The 16,623-nt window shown below is 40.1% G+C and overlaps 2 protein-coding genes and 1 long non-coding RNA gene across 14 annotated transcripts in view; 2 read left to right on the forward strand and 1 right to left on the reverse strand.

The window, feature by feature from the left end:
• LOC148130248 (uncharacterized) overlaps nucleotides 1-5,596 on the forward strand; it is a 46,014-nt gene extending 40,418 nt beyond the window's left edge. Inside the window, exon 2 of the long non-coding RNA XR_015750167.1 lies at nucleotides 5,422-5,596. This is a non-coding gene — a long non-coding RNA (uncharacterized LOC148130248). The remainder of the gene's footprint in view (nucleotides 1-5,421) is intronic.
• Nucleotides 1-5,596, forward strand: part of LOC113419062 (solute carrier organic anion transporter family member 1B3-like) — a 42,684-nt gene extending 37,088 nt beyond the window's left edge. Inside the window, exons 13-15 of the mRNA XM_087968760.1 lie at nucleotides 618-682; nucleotides 2,357-2,474; nucleotides 4,594-5,596. Coding sequence (XP_087824886.1) covers nucleotides 618-682; nucleotides 2,357-2,474; nucleotides 4,594-4,810 — 400 coding nt within the window. The 3' untranslated portion in view covers nucleotides 4,811-5,596. The remainder of the gene's footprint in view (nucleotides 1-617; nucleotides 683-2,356; nucleotides 2,475-4,593) is intronic.
• A 1,787-nt stretch (nucleotides 5,597-7,383) lies between these two features.
• The window catches only part of LOC113419037 (solute carrier organic anion transporter family member 1C1-like), a 35,373-nt gene continuing 26,133 nt past the window's right edge, over nucleotides 7,384-16,623 (reverse strand). For all 12 annotated transcript variants that reach the window (XM_087968755.1, XM_087968757.1, XM_087968753.1 and 9 more), the window contains 5 exons: nucleotides 15,630-15,795; nucleotides 13,812-13,987; nucleotides 11,929-11,993; nucleotides 10,293-10,410; nucleotides 7,384-9,555 (listed from right to left, as the gene is read on the reverse strand). In XM_087968755.1, coding sequence (XP_087824881.1) covers nucleotides 9,336-9,555; nucleotides 10,293-10,410; nucleotides 11,929-11,993; nucleotides 13,812-13,987; nucleotides 15,630-15,795 — 745 coding nt within the window. In that variant the 3' untranslated portion in view covers nucleotides 7,384-9,335. The remainder of the gene's footprint in view (nucleotides 9,556-10,292; nucleotides 10,411-11,928; nucleotides 11,994-13,811; nucleotides 13,988-15,629; nucleotides 15,796-16,623) is intronic.

Genomic DNA, 16,623 nt, shown 5'->3' on the forward strand with positions numbered 1-16,623 from the left:
GTGTGTGAAAATCTATCTGTTCTGTATCTCTTTCCAGTTCTGATTGTGTGGAGTGAGAGGAGTCACACAATAATATTCACTACATTGCCCATAGTATGGAAACTGAAATATGTGGGAGGAAACACCTTCTGTAATTGGTTCTTTGGTCCATTGAGCCTAGTATCATTGGTTTTGATTGGCTATGCCTGTCCAGGAACATAGGGAGCACTTCGTGATACCATATCAATCAAAATAGAGCTTGATACCATATCAATCAAAATAGAGCTGGAAGGGAACTTGGAGGTTTTCTAGTCCAAGCACCTGCTCAGGCAGGTACAACCTGAGACAAGTGGATAACTGACCATTTCATAATTTCATCATTTTCACTGAAGCTGCCAGGAATCACACCTGAACTTTTCAACATTCACAAGGCACATTACCCTCTAAATGTCCTCATTCCTACCACTATACCAGCTGCTTTGTGGAATTGCTTTGTGCCGATCCAAGCACAGCAAAGATATAAGGGGTGCTTCTCCATCAGTTAAACCTATTCGTAACATGAAGTTCGTTTATAGATTTTTGGGGGGCAAACCCTACAGAAGCACGATTACTAGTATGGTTGATCTGTCCTTTGTTAGATCTGTACCTCAAGACCTGAAGTCACTTGCAGTCGGATTCATGATGCTTGTGATAAGATCATTGGGTAAGAAAGGCCATTCTGGTTACATGGGATATTATTGGACACTTTCTTTGAGGTTTTCTGACATACTGATATTGTTCAGAGTACGGGAAAATAATTATGAAAGAAAGGCATGCTCTGTTCATATAAGAAATAACGGATGAGATTTTTGAGTCAAATTAATTGGCATCAGTTTCCTGCCAACTACAATCCACTACCTACTGCAGCCATTAACCATAGGCCTCTGAAAAAACCCTAGGATGGCATGAAAATACAGGTAGTCCTCAACTTATGACAATGAAACCCCACGTTTCGGTTAAGTGAGGCACTTGTTATGACAATGGAACCCCACAATTCTGTTGTTAAGTGAGGCATTGGTTAAATGAGATTTGCTCCATTTTATGACCTTTCTTGCTATAGTTGTTAAGTGAGTCACTGCAGTTGTTAAGTTAGTGACATGGTTGCTAAGTGAACCTTCCCCCATTGACTTTATTTTATTTATTTATTTTAATTATTTGTTTGTTTGTTTGTCAAACATGGACAAGATGGCAGGTATAAGTACAAACAAACATGAAGGAAGGAAGTGAATACAGATAAATGGGAACAGTAAGGCAGGGACGGTAGGCCCGCTGATGCGCTTATGCACGCCCCCTTTAAGGACCTCTTAGGAATGGGGTGAGGTCCACGGTAGACAGTTTGAGGTTGAAGCTGTGAGGGGTCAAGGTTGTAACAATGGAGTCAGGTAGGGCATTCCAGATGTTGACCACTCTGAGGCTGAAGTCGTATTTTCTGCAATCGAGTTTGGAGCGGTTTACCTTGAGTTTGTATCTGTTGTTTGCCCATGTATTGTTGTGATTGAGGCTGAAGAAATCGTTGACAGGCAAGATGTTATAGCAGACAATTTTGTGAACTATGCTTAGACCGCTGTTTGGCGCTGTTTGCTTGTCAGAAGGTCACAAAAGATGGTCACATGACCCCAGGACATTTCAACCATCATAAATATGAACCATCTGACATGCATCCTAATTTTGATCACATGACCATGGGGATGCTACAGTGGTTGTAGGAGTGAAAAATGGTCATAAGTCATTTTTTTCATTGCCACTGTAACTTTGAATAGTCACTAAACGAATGATTGTAAGTTGAATGCTACCTGTATTCTTCTTAAGAGCCATGGTGGTGCAGTGGTTAGAATTTATTTATGTATTTATTTATTTTGTCAAGCAATTATAAGATAACAGGTATAAGATAAACATAGTTATGGATACATGAAATGGATACATATAAGAAAAATTAAAAAAAGAAACAATAGGACAGGGACGGTAGGCATGTTGGTGCGCTTATGCACGGCCCCTACAGACCTCTTAGAATGCAGTACTGCAGGCTACTTCTGCTGACTGCCGGCTGCCTACAGATTGGCAGTTCGATTTTCACCAACTCGAGTTTGACTCAGCCTCCCATCCTTCCGTGGGTAAAATGAGAAGCCAGATTGTTGGGGACAATAGGCTGACTCTGTAAACCACTTAGAGAGAGCTGTAAAGCATTGTGAATAAGTATATAAGTCTAAGTGCTATTGCTATTCATACATGGGCACATCTTCACCTACTTCTGCTGTCAACCATCCAGGAAAATGGCTGAAGAATGCTGAAGAACGAAGAATGACAAGCTAATATATATTTCCTGTTCAATATCTTCTAGCTGGAATTCCAGCCCCAGTTTACTTTGGTGCAGTGATTGACAATACTTGCTTGAAGTGGGGCAGTAACCCTTGTGGCCAAAAAGGATCTTGTAGGATATATGATGCAATACAATACAGGTGAGTTCTCCTGCAATCCCATGGTTTCTGAGAAAGCCAAGGGTCTTCAAACTTGACAGCTTTAAGACTTGTGGATTCAACTCCCAGGATTTCTCCTCCTCCTCCTTCCATGTTAGCTTAGGAATTCTGGGAGTTGAAGTCCACAAGTCTTAAACTTGCCAACTTTGAAGACCCTTGGAATAAGCCATCAAAATGGCTTTCCAAATTAACTTCATGCAGTGGCCATGCTCAGATGACATGTGTTCCAGCCAGACAATAGAATTTCCCAAGTGATTATTCCATGGAAACTAATATTGATGCAAAACTCTCAGGGATCATCCAAATGGCCAGTGTTACCTGAGATGGTTATAGGAACAGAGCCTTTTCTGGGTTTGCCCAACAGAGTGAATTCTAACTTCATCAAGTGGCTAGGATTTCAGCAAAGTAGGTCCATAATCAAACCTAACCAAGCGTTAAAGTAGGCAAGCTTAATTTATTACATGAATGCAGTTCCTAGGTTAGCAATCAGGCTGGCTTCGAGTGCTGTGTGGACATTTTAATACATTTTAATTAGTTCACGGACAGTGGGATTAACTAAAACAACAATGGGCAAGGTTTTTTTTGCATTTTATATACAGTACTTTATATAAGGAGGCAATATAATTATAGGCTAACATAAATATAAAATGTGCTAATTTTATTTAAAAAAAATACATAGTTACATATTCCGACTTAATGGATGTTTAGTTTTAATGAAAAATCCTTCATTGTAAAATCAGGGTTTTAATGTATTTTATTAGTTCCTATACTCACTGTATCCCCTCTACCTTTTTGATTGAAAAGTAGGGATTTAGATTTAGATTATCCCGTTGATGCAGGGGTTAAAGGCATCACACTACAAACTGAGAGATTGTGAGTTCTAGTCCTGTCTAAAAGTAGGGATTTAGATTTAGATTATCCCGTTGATGCAGGGGTTAAAGGCATCACACTACAAACTGAGAGATTGTGAGTTCTAGTCCTGTCTATAATTTATAACGTTCGCTTTGATAAATTCATCAAAGATTGACCTTTCAATGGCTATTTGGAACCTCTTTTTACAGAATTACAGATAGTCCTACACTTACGACCAGAATTGGGACCCGAATTTCCAGCATTAAGCAAGGCAGTTGTTGAAAGAGTTGCACCTGATTTTGGGAGCCATTTTGCCACACTTGTTAAATAAACCTTTGCAGTTAAGGGAATCTTAACAAGTCACTAAATGAATGATTGCAAATTGCAGACTACCCCATGTAATCCACTAAATTACAGTTGCCAGGGTTTATTTTGAGAATCAGTTTGGTGTAGTGGTTCAGGCATCAGGCTAGAAACTGGGAGGTTGTGAGTTCTAGTCCTGCCTTAGACTCAGGGGTGGGCTTCAAAAAATTTAGCAACCGGTTCTCTGCCCAGTTGCTGGGTGGGTGTGGCCATGGTGGGCGTGGCATAGTTGGCCTCCTGAACCACAGTGGGGGGGAGGCATTTTTGCCTTCCTCAGGCTCCGGAGGCTTTCCTTGAGCCTGAGAGGGTGAAAACAGCCTCCCCGGGCTCCGGAGGATCTGCGGGCCCATTTCTGGCCTTCTAGAACTTCCAGGAGGCCCATTTTTTGCCCTCCCTGGGCTCCAGAGGATTTCCTCAAGCCTCCAGGAGGCCAGTTTCCCACCTCCCAGGGCTCCAGAGGCTCTCCAGAGACCAGAAACGGGCCCGTTTCTGGCCTTCCAGAGCCTCTGGGAGGCTCATTTTTCTACCCTCCCCAAGCCTCTGCGCAGGCCCTGCACTTACCTGGGATCCAAAATGGGCTTCATGGAGACTCCTGGGAGGGACGGGGCAGGGTGGGTGGGGCCAGCCAGTCATTCCAACTACCAGTTCGGTGAACCAGATGTAAAATTAACACCTGGTTCACTCAAACCAGTGCGAACCGGTAGCAGCCCACCCCTGCTTCATCTTGAAGCCATCTGGGTGACCTTGATCAGTCATTCTCTCTCGGCTCTAGGTGGGCAAAGCACTTCTGAAAAGCCTGGCTGAGAAAATTGCAGGGAAGGACTACTTCAGGTAGCCACAAAGATGCACAATTGACTCACGAGCACTTTTTTTTTTACTTATTCAGGTATTCCTTCTACGGTCTAATAAGTGCCTTGAAAGTGCCATCTTTTCTGCTGGGTTTCATCTTTTACATGCTTGTGAAGAAAAACCTTAAAAAACAAGAGGCCGAGAAAGCTGAAAATGGATGCAAAGAAGGTGCACCACTGAATGAAGAGATAAAACTAACGGATACCAAACTTCCAGCCCATCGTTCAGAGGCAGACGTGAATACCTGCCTCTAGCAAAATGAACCGACCATGGACTGTGGGTAGAAGATGAAGGACTATAAAAAGCTGCCAAAATGTTCCTTGTAACTCTTAGAATCCCCGCTGGCTGTAGCTGCTAAAAAAGGGTGGCATTGCTTCCTGTCACTTTTGAGTGGGAAAGTTGCCCCATTAAAGCAAAATCAATATTCCTTTGGCATTCCAAGCAAAAAAAAGTGTTTACTCCCACTCTTTTGCAAAGCAAAACTCTGAAAGGCAAAGGAACTCCCATCTTGTGAGGTCTTGTCAAAAAGAAAAAGAACTCACATGATCATTAGTTGCACGGAAGTAAAAACAAAACATTGAATTCTGGAACTGATACAAAGAATAATTTAAATCCAGCACCTCAAATTTTGTAAGATTTCTAGGTACCTGTGATGTCTTAATTGATTATGTGGTTCCTCTCCAAAAATAAAGGTCTAGTACCATTTTACAGGGGGTGGGGGTTGGGCAGAGAAAGAAAGGAAGGAAGGAAGAAAAAGGAAGAAACAGGAAGAAAGGAAGGATGAAAGAAAAAGAAAGAAAGAAAGAAAGAAAGAAAGAAAGAAAGAAAGAGAGAGAGAGAGAGAGAGAGAGAGAGAGAGAGAGAGAGAGGGAGGGAGGAAAACCCTGAAGTTGGTCCAAGAATTTATTTCATGCTGTGATGAAATTTCTTTTGGGTCAGATAACCATTAACTAATCTAGCATTCAAAGGTACATTTTGATCTAATGCAACAATCTTGCCCTACTTTGCAAAAAAAAACAAAAAACAACAGGAAAAAAATATTTCTCTTTGTTTTATTTCTTAATGGGGCTGGAGTAAAATTAATTAATGAGATTAATATTTTCAATTCTGAAAGTTACACTGACCTGCTATCCCATTTTGAAGGTTAGTACTGCAAGTTCTAAAAATCATACAGAAACGAAACAATGTGCATCTACGGTTTTGTACCTATTTATACACATTAACCTGCTCTTCATAATTAACAACCGATTTTAAAGCCAGGATATAAATATACTTAAGGTGCATTCATCCTCAAGTCTATTCCCGAATTGGCCTTTTCCCATATGTTTTTATGGATCAATATTTTATGGTCTTCAATCCTGTGGGATTTAAGCCATGGTTTTTATTTTAAACATTCATACACAAAATATTTGCATTACCAGGGCCAAAAACAGCTTTCTGAAAGCTACCAATAGATTGACAGAAAGATTTAGCTATGGAAAAAAAAACTTTCATGGTTTGTGTGTTGCACATAAAAAAAGTTGGTCTGATCAGTAACCATGATATTTTTTTTAGCCTTTATTAGATATTCATGCCTATCTCAAACATCATTTGTTTGGAAGGGAATAGAGATCCAAAAATCTCATGTGTTAGCTTTCTTCTTCTTTAGCATTCCTTGCACAATGCTGGAGAACCTAGGACCTTGTGGAAGTATAACTTTATTGATCTTGGCCTATCTGGAAGATACAGGTAGTCCTTGACTTATGAACCACAGTTGAGCCCAAAATTTCTGTTGATAAAGAAGAGGGTATTTCAGTGGCCTTTCCCCTCTTTGTAGCCATAGTTATGTGAATCACTGCAGTTGTTAAGTTAGTAACATGGTTACAGTGCTGGCTCTTCGGCTTTGAATTGGAGATGAGCACTGCCCCTAGGGCCAGAAATGACTAGCATGTATGTGCAAAGGGAACCTTTACCTTTAACTTCAAATGGTCACTAAACGAATGGTTGTAAGTCAAGGACTACCTTTAATGAAAGTTGTACTCCAGCAGTATTTCTGGAAGATCACAGATCTCCCATCCCTGTTATAAACTGCTCAATAAATACTTACACCAACAAGCTTTTATGTCAGAGTTTAGAGCCTAGTGATAGGCTTAGTAATTAGTAATGTCCAAAAAAATGATGTAATAAACTAATAGCGTCAGGGTGAATACTTGAAACTCATCTCTAAGCATGATCTTATACCTAAAATCTGCTTTCTTTTAAAGCTACTGTGGGAAGTTAAAGCCCACCTAGAAAAATGAAATATTTTAGGAAATATTAAAAGGGCAGAATATTTCCCCTGAAAGGGAGGCAGAAACTCAGCCCTCCCACTTTTGTTAATGGGCCAGTCTATTCTACATAACAAAGATCTACCTCCTTCAGGAAGAGCCATTTAATTGCCCTTCATTGCATCACCCACCAAGTTTCAACCAAACTTAGCAAACAGACAACCTACAAAGCTAGCTAGGACCCCCTGACAGCAGCCAATCAGGATACTCTTCCTGTGCCCCAGGAAGTTCAAAGCCCAGAGAGGACATAAAACCCAGGCACTCTCAGCATCTCTTCCCATTTTTTCACCCAAGATCTCCAAGGCATGTGATCCTGTTCATCAATGAACCACCTTTCCAAGCAACTTCCATGATTCCAGTGTCTTTTTCCCCACTTGGAACTGAACCCAGAAGGATGTTTCTTCCAACACTACACAATGATCACGGGACATTCCTTCCATTATTTTTGTCCTAAAAAGAAGAAGAGACACATCCTATTCCTCCCCCACCCTCCCCAATTAACAAGAAAGAAATAAAAATACTTGAAAGCTTACCCTTCTTTTATTTGAAAGCTACTCTATTTTGAGGGCTTTTAGCACGTTGCAGTAATGTATCAGGAAATGAAAGTATTTATTGATGGGAGGCAGAGCCATTCCCACAACGCACAATTAAATGGCGTGAGCTAATTTTCTTTTTTTCTTTTTTCTTTTAAAAAAGGTATGATTTCTCATCACTCTAATGAGACAACATTATCGCTGCTGAAAATGTCAGGGGAAAAGAAAATAGTCAAACCAGAAAATCAGCTGGCTAAAATTATTCTCTGAGAACTTCTTCATTAGTTTTTGTAACAGATCCATTAGCAAAGGATGTTGAAGTCGCCGCCATCTTGGAATCTCAATTTTTCCCCACCTCCGGTACAGTTTCCCCAAATCTTCCTTCTCTCTATGGCCGGGTTCACATGAACCATAAACTACTGTGTGAAAACCGCAAGCTATTGTGTGAAAACTATTTTGTGAAAACCAAATTATAAATTAACAATGGGAGATTAGTTTATAATTTACACAATCATTTCTACAGGACAAACCGAAATTAAACTGCTTTGTAAACTATGGTTCAGTGCGTTGTGGAAATACAGCTGAAGTCTCTCTAAGTTATTAACTGAAAAAGATGAAAACAGCTGTAAAGTCATTAAATGGCTAAACAATGAAGTGATAGAAACAAAAAACGTTAGAATATGTCTTTTCAAGCCTGTGTTTTCACAGTGCTCTAGTCCAAAATATCTTTGGTTAATTTATGGCTTATTTTGTTGTATGGATCTGGCCAATCTGGAAAATTTAGTGCACAGTTCAGTCAAACAAACAAACTTTGAATATTGATTTATCTTAGGAAACCAGAGGTCATTTAACCAAGATTATGTGCTGGATGTGGCAGTTATTATCTCTTGAAAGAAAGACATGCTTTTTAGCAGTGGTGGTATTCTACCAGTTCGGCCTGGTTCTGCTGAGCCGGTAGTGCCGATGAGCTGTGGAGACCGGACTGCGGCACATCAGATTGCCACGCATCAGCTGTTGAAGACACAGGGAGGTGAGTCAAAATGCCTCTGCGCCTGCGCAAAGTGCATTTTTGGCATGTGCACACACACAAAGTGTGTGCACTACCAAGCCATGCCCACCAAACCGGTGGTAAAAAAATTTTTGAAACGCACCCCTGATTTTTAGCGTCATCTGCTGTTGTGGCATCTTCACAATTTGTTAATCCTATACACTAGCCATTTCCACACTGTAATAGCCAGTAATTTGCATAGAGATTGTTTTGAGGAACTAAATTAGCCAATGGACCTTACTTGTGTAAACTTTGGGTAGAGCAAAGGTGTCCAACCTTGGCAACTTAAAAACCTGTGGACCAATTCCCAGAATTCCTCAGCCAGCATGGGGAATTCTGGGAGTTGAAGTCCACAGGTCTTAAAGTTGCCAAGGTTAGACACCCCTGGTGTAGAGATCCCAAACCAGAAAGGAAGGAAAATTTTCAGAAGGGAAGAGTTTCTTGGAAATTTAGCACTGAAGAAGGACAAGGAGAAGTTGTTTAAATTAAGAAAAGTATCTCCTCCATGGCTTCATTATGATGCAACATTTTGCACTCCAAAACCACACCTTCCTTTTCCTACTTCCATGTCCTTGTACCAGACTTGACATGGCACTGCACAATTGTTTATGAATTCTCAGGACCACCATGTTTCACCCAAGGAGTCATATCACAATCTCAGTTAATGGGAACTCCTCAGATATCTTCCTCAGGATCTAAGACTTTCTTGAACTTAGACTGAGTTCCAGGTTCTTCTTTCTGCAGTGACATTTGATGCTAATGTCAATGTCTAACCCCAGTGACTGGCAGAGCTTTGGCTTGGCCAAGGAATAGTATGGTTAGGAGCTCCACAGTTTGCTCATGATGAGTCCATAATTTGCAGCCATGTCTGCATGAGCATCCAAGATAATTTTCAAAAAGGAGTATTTCCGGTGACTTGCATCTCCTTGGGAGAGGACACTTCTGTCTTTGGACTGATATTGGACAACTTGATGTCAGGCACTTCACCAGTTTTGATGTCCTTCATCATTTGATTGCCTTGCCTGCAACGTTTTATGATTAAAGTGCAAAGGATGATATAAAGGAAGACGCTTCCAAATCTTAGTGCAGCAATGACCCCAAGGTAGATATTTCTAGGAGGAAAAACAGAGGGAGAAGAAGCTGAGTTGGAACAGAGCAGAAATGTTTCCCAGAAGAATTTATCCCCTTTGGAGATCAATAACAACCTTAGCCTTTCAGAAGATTCAAAGCCTACAGTATTCACATATCAGGCAGTTGTGTTTTGTGCAATAATGGTTTATTTAATAAACTACAATTAAAGAAGTCCAAATCAGAATATCAACAGTGGCTAAGTTCCATAGGGCAAGTCTGCTTAGTTTGGGTTTAGTGTGTTGTGTGAACCCTCCATAAAATTACGGAGCTGTACTGCAGTCTCACTTCATTCTTTTCTCCTATTCTTTTTCTTTCCTGTCCATTTCTTTCTAACAATGTTCTTGCCCTTGTCCTTTCCTTCCTTCCTTCCTTCCTTCCCCTTCCTTCCTTCCTTCCTTCCTCTCCCTCCCTCCTTCCTTTCCATCCATCCATCTATCCACTCTTTGCCTTCCTCCCTCCTTCCCTTCCATCCATCCATCCATCTATCCATCCATCCATCCATCCATCCACACTCTCTTTGCCTGCCTGCCTTCCTCCCTCTCCCTGAAAGCTACATTAATACAAATAAAAGACTTGTCAACATATAACTATTCTATGAAAGGTCTTCATCTTTATTTAATGTATGAAAACAGATTTATTCATCCACACCCAAACACAACGGAAATTCACAGTTCAGCCAATTTTAGACCATAGACTCTTTTCCTCCTTTGAGGCTTACCTGAATGCTTTGGTATCATATACTCTGCAAGCCCCAGAGCCACCACAAGTTTTCCTACTCCATTTCAAGCAGGTCTGATCAATTAAAGCTCCAAAGTAAATTGGTGCAGGAAGCCCTCCTGAAATAGGACAAAAGGGACAAGTAAGACAGACTTGACTTACTCAGCAAGGCTTGAGAGGAACACCCTGCTGGGGTGGGGGGGGGGTTGGACTAGATGACCTCCAAGGTCCCTTCCAATCTGTTAAATCTGACAAAAAACCTCAGGGGCCAAGTATGTGCAGTGAGAATTTAATGGCTTAGGTCAAACTCCAAAAAAAAAGGAAACAAGGAGTAGGAAGTGCAAAGGTCTTTGGATGGAGCCATATTTTCAGACTGTGCAGGGACTACTGGTTGTATGTATAAATTATGTGGAACGGACATCCTGTTCTAACTCCTGATCCCCAGCCACTGCAAATGATGTGTGATCGAAAATATGTGTGATCGAAAAAAGGAGAAGGGTTTTCACTGTGGAAGTGTGTCTGCCAATTGAATTATTTGACCACCCTTTTTCTATGGAGTCCTCTTGGGATTCTGTCAATCAAGAGAGATTAAGAAGTTGAAGTGACAGTAGGCTACCATCTTGAATTATTTGACCACCACTTTCCTATGGATTTCAGTTGGGATTCTGTCAATCAAGAGAGATTAAGAAGTTGAAGTGACAGTAGGCTACCATCTTGAATTATTTGACCACCACTTTCCTATGGATTTCAATTGGGATTCTGTCAATCAAGAGAGATTAAGAAGTTGAAGTGACAGTAGGCTACCATCTTGAATTATTTGACCACCACTTTCCTATGGATTTCAATTGGGATTCTGTCAATCAAGAGAGTTAAGAAGTTGAAGTGACAGTAGGCTACCATCTTGAATTATTTGACCACCACTTTCCTATGGATTTCAATTGGGATTCTGTCAATCAGAAGTTGAAGTGACAGTAGGCTGTCATCTTGAATTATTTCCACCACTTTCCTATGGATTTCAATTGGGATTCTGTCAATCAGAAGTTGAAGTGACAGTAGGCTACCATCTTGAATTATTTGACCACCACTTTCCTATGGATTTCAATTGGGATTCTGTCAATCAGAAGTTGAAGTGACAGTAGGCTGTCATCTTGAATTATTTGACCACCGCTTCCCTGTGGATTCTCCTGGAGTTCTGTCAGCCAAGAGAGGTTAAGAAAGTGAAGTGACAGCAGCAAAGAAATTGTCCAATGGCGGCTTGCAGTTTAGACTGAAGAAGCCCAGCCCAGCCTTTTCAAGAAATTGCCAAACCGGTCCAGACATTTTGCTTAAACTTAGCAAAACTTAGTTAGACTTAAGCGACCATGAGCATAAGAAAAGCTTAAAAGAGTGGGGTGGCTATGCCTTCATCACCAACAGCTTTAAAATAGTTCTCCTGAAATTGACATTACCTGGGATAATCAACCTCAATCATGACAGACAATTGAATCCAATATATTTAGAAGACAGACAATCAGTGTATGTTACTCTTAGGATACCACATTACTCAGTTTCTCTCCAAAATATTGAGCATCTCATGGATAATAAAATTTAAAATGAAATTTGCCTAAAATTTAAAATGAAATCTGGAATCTATTTACCAAGGACTCTTCCACATAAAGCTTCAATGCCCACTGCAAAAGATTTCAAATCTGGTGAAACCGATCTGAAAAGATGAGGAGGAGAAGTTCAAAAGTGAGTTTTAGACAAGGAACATTGAAATAAATGAATTCTAGAGGGAAGACGGAAAATAAGATTGTAAATATTGGTCGGAAATTATATGTTTTAAAATTTCTGATTCTTTTTCTATCATTTTTTCTGTTTCTTCCCTTTTTCTTTTTTATTATCTTTCTCTTATTTCTTTTGCTTTAGATTTGTCTTTTAATAAGGAAAATAACAACAGCAATAATAATCTACCAGCATAATTAAATATCCTTAAATGCTCGCAAACATAAATAAATGTTTTCTTCTATGTCCTATTTATCAATGTCATTTTAATCTTTGTATCATTTCATAGAAATTTTAAATTCAGTTTTAATGTTTAAACAGTGTTGTTATTCATCCTCAAGTCTTTGGATTAAAAATTAAATAAATAAGTGTGGGCAAATCCTGGTGATGTTAAATTAAATTACAACTTCGGATGTGGAAAAATTGATTTGTGTAACAACAATATGTTTCCATGAGTAGAAATTTCACTGGGAACTATAATAGCAGTTTTTGCGCATGGTGGATTTCAACAATGCATTACGGCTAGTCCTTGGCTTACGATTATAATGGAGCCTGCAGTCACGACAGCTGTAAAACAGGTTGGTCATGTGATTGACCCAATTTTAAAGACCTCTTTTTGTTAAGCTAAAGCTATGGTTGTAAAGCCACCCCTGTGGTCTTAAAGCAAACAATGGATCCTGCAACATTATCCTGGGATACATATATTTATCTTAATTCATTAAGGCAAACACCACAGTCGTAAATCGAATGTTTCAGTCATTCAGCGAATGCCACAGTTGTTAAGTCCCAAAGGTACTTTTTTAAAAGAGGCAACTGGACTTTCTTGTTTTTTCTTTGAAGATGTTTCGCTTCTCATCCAAGAAGCTTCTTCAGCTCTTACTGGATGGGAGGGAATGGAAGAACTGAAGAAGCTTCTTGGATGAGAAGCAAAACGTCTTCAAAGGAAAAACAAGGAAGTCCAGTTGTCTCTTTAAAAAAGCACCTTTGGGACAGCCATGACCTGGATGAATGAAAATCCCCATAGACACACTTGTTAAGAGAACTAGTGGTTTGCTGTGGGTGCAATTTTACTGAAAGCCAGAGGTAAATGCCAGGTTTTGGGAAAACCATCATAAAATGTGAGCATGTAACTGAAGGGTGTTGCACAATGGCTGTAAATGCACCCTTACTGCAGGGTGTCCTGTTTAGTTATATGACTGTGGGGGAAGCAATTGTTAGAATTTTGAATCGAGGTCGTAAGTAGCACTTAGACTTATATACTGCTTTACAGCCCTCTCTAAGCGGTTTACAGAGTCAGTCCATTGCCCCCAACAATCCGGGTCCTCATTTTACAGACCTCAGAAGGATGGAAGGCTGAGTCAACCTTGAGCCTGGTGAGGATCGAACTCCCCGCAGTTGGCAGAATTAGCCTGCAGTACTGCATTCTGACCACTGCACCACCACGGCTCATGGTAGCCCAAGGTAGGTCTGTCTTAACCTAGAACGATTGTTAGACAACTGGCCCTATGTTGAGAATTACCTGTACTGAAGCTGGCACAATAAATAAAAGGAAATAAAATGCAATCATGTGTTTGCAATCTGAGAACTGCCTTTTGCCACTCAGAAGTAAACTGCAAAACAAGCAATGAATGGCATGGAAGGGTATGATTTTACAATCTTTTTAGAGTATTGTTTTTACAGTAATTTTACAATATTTCACCAGTTTGCCCTCCCGTGCTTTAAAAAAGGACAAAAGAAAGAATGTAAAAGTCTTCACCTAAACATAAGCATATACGCTGGCGTTCCTCCCAAAGAGAAGATAAATGCCATTATCGACAACAACACTAAAAAGTAAGGGAATTCTCTTGTACACTTATCCCTTGGACATTGACCCAAAACTGCAGAAAAATTACCAGCTCCTGAAACCCCTGGACAGCTGCAGTTTTGATATACCTGCAAGATAAAAGAAAAATGAAGTAAAGGCTTGGATTGGTCTACATTTCCAAATCTCTATCTTCATGCAAGCGATGTAATTAATGTTTTCTAGGAATGTCAATCATTTTCAAAGTAACATAATAACTGAGTTGGAAGTGACCTTAGAGATCTTCTAGTCCAACCTCTGCTTTGCCCACATGGAATATAAAAATAAGGTAAGTTATCGTTAAAAATAAGGTCTTGTTCTCTGCCCCCAAGTATTAATCAATTACATCAATGAAACTTGTACCACAGGGTATTAATTGTACAATAAAGCCACAATAAATGTGTCCAGGTTATGAACTAGGTTCTAGTTGCTGCATCAGAAAAACAGAGTTGAAAGGGACCAACTCTTATTTTCTCACGGATGTTTCATTACCCAACTAGATAACATCATCAGAGCTAGAAAGGAGTAGATATTCTGTTCTGTTCTGTTCTGTTCTACTCTACTCTACTCTACTCTACTCTACTCTACTCTACTCTACTCTACTCTATTTGTAGCTCAAGATTGAACTTTGGAGTCCTTGATGCTTAGTGGTTTTCCTGCAGACATTTCATTACCCAACTGAGTAACATCATCAGTGTGAGTGTGTGTAGGGTTCTCTTCTGTCAATCATATTGACTTGTTTTACCCTTTATTGCCAATATGGGATCTTCTTCTGGATTTCCAGGAATTTAGTGGAAAAGTCAGAAGAGGCTATTGTGCCATTAGCTCCAATAACATGACATTCAGCATGAAGTTGTCCAGAATCGTTTTGGGCAGTGAGATGAGTGGCACATACAATCAATCTCTATATATAAAAGCAAAAGACCACTCACGCATCATCACAAAATCTCCAGAACCGTAAAGCCTACAAACTTGAAATTTGGCACGTATGTTCCTCTTGGCTTCTAAGTGCTTGCTAAGAAAGGATTTTTTGAAATGACCATCAAAGCATTAGTATTTTGTATATTATTATTAACATGCTCTGATGCTAAGGAGTTCTACTCCCCCTCCCTACCTGAAAAGAAATCTGTTCCAAATGCAAAACACAAGCAGAGGAGAGGAGTTTCAGTTTCAGTTTTAGTTTCACAGCACCAAGCAGCTTTAGTACAGAACTGTTGAGCTTAGCCACGCCAAGGCTCCTTGCTGTCTCCTTCTTGCTCACACAGCAAATACTGTTTCAGTTTCCTCAACTCTCTCACACACTGACAGGACGCTAGCCAGATGAATACCGACGGATGCTGGTAGGCAGAGGCAGAATTCCCCCCCCCCCCCTTATTTTCCTTCCAAAAAACTAAGCCTGACTACATAGTTTCGTAGCGAAGCACAGGTATCAAGCAAGCAAATAAAATAAATGTCAAGGGCAGCAGCACCAATAGGGAACAAGCTTGCCTAGAAGTGAAGCACCCTTATAAAAATTTGCCCAGATCTAATATTCTCTGACTCGCCCATTTCTCAGGAAACTAAGACCTTATTGATTGATTTATTCAATTGTTATGCTGCCCATTTCTCCTACTGAAAGTGATACAATAAATAAATAGATAGATAGATAGATAAATAGATAAATGCAAACAAACAAACAATGAGAACTTATTTCCTTTCCATTATAGGGATGAAGTGTAACATCTTTGCATTTACCAAATCCTTTCCATGTCCCACAGAATTTTTGCAGCCAGCTAAACAAGGGTTCATGTAGGTGATACCGTTGTCTCCACAAACGGGGTCCCAGAGGGTCGCTTCACAGCCACAGTTAGAGTTGCAGGCAGATAACGGCTTCTCTTTGTTGAAGGACACTTCTGGGACGCTACAGGAATAGTGATGGAGCCGTCATCAATCCCAAGACAGAAAGATAGAGCTATTCTCAGCCAAAACAATGCCATCCGTGCATAAGAGGCAAGAACTACAGGTTGCAGAAGGATAACAAAGTGTTGGAAAACAACCCACTGCAAGAAAGAAGGATCCCAAAAGAGAACAATAAGAGTAAATTCTCCCAGAAAAAACCACTTTTGACTCTATTGGATTGATGATGTGTGGGTTTTTTTCTCCTAATACTGTGCTTTAATTTACTTTGTACCTTTTTCATGGGAAAATCATCCCAAGGAAAGAGGTTGATGTTTTCTACCTTATTCTTGGGATGATTGAAGATTTCTTTCCAAATTCTCTCTGTGGTTCCCCTCTCCCCTTCCACCCTCAGCTTACAGATAGTCCTCGAGTTATAACTGTACAGTGAAAGCTGCCCATTATGATCACAAGTCATAATGGTTGTAAAATGGATTGGTCGCATGACCGATCAGATTTTACTACCTTTTTATGGTAGTTAAGTGAACACTACAGTCATTAAGTGAAACCATGGCTTGTTATGGACTCAGTTTTCCTCGTAAACCAGAAATGCTGAACTGTGGTCACATGACTGGAGTGGGACATCTGTCAGAACTTCAGATGCTGGTCATAAAGCCCTTTTTGATTTGGTTGTAACTTTGAATGGTCCGTTATAAGTCAAGAACTAGCTCACTAGTGGTATTCAGCCGGTTCGCATTGGTTCAGCCGAGCTGGTTGTTAAATCCCACCCACCCCGCTACCAAAGTGGATTCTGGGTGCTGTGCTGCACTGCAATGGAGAAACAGGAAATGGA

This window comes from Notechis scutatus, chromosome 6, assembly GCF_049901735.1.
Source record: "Notechis scutatus isolate UNSWTSFEM ecotype Mainland chromosome 6, rNotScu1.2, whole genome shotgun sequence".
Classification (NCBI taxonomy): Eukaryota; Metazoa; Chordata; class Lepidosauria; order Squamata; family Elapidae; genus Notechis; species Notechis scutatus.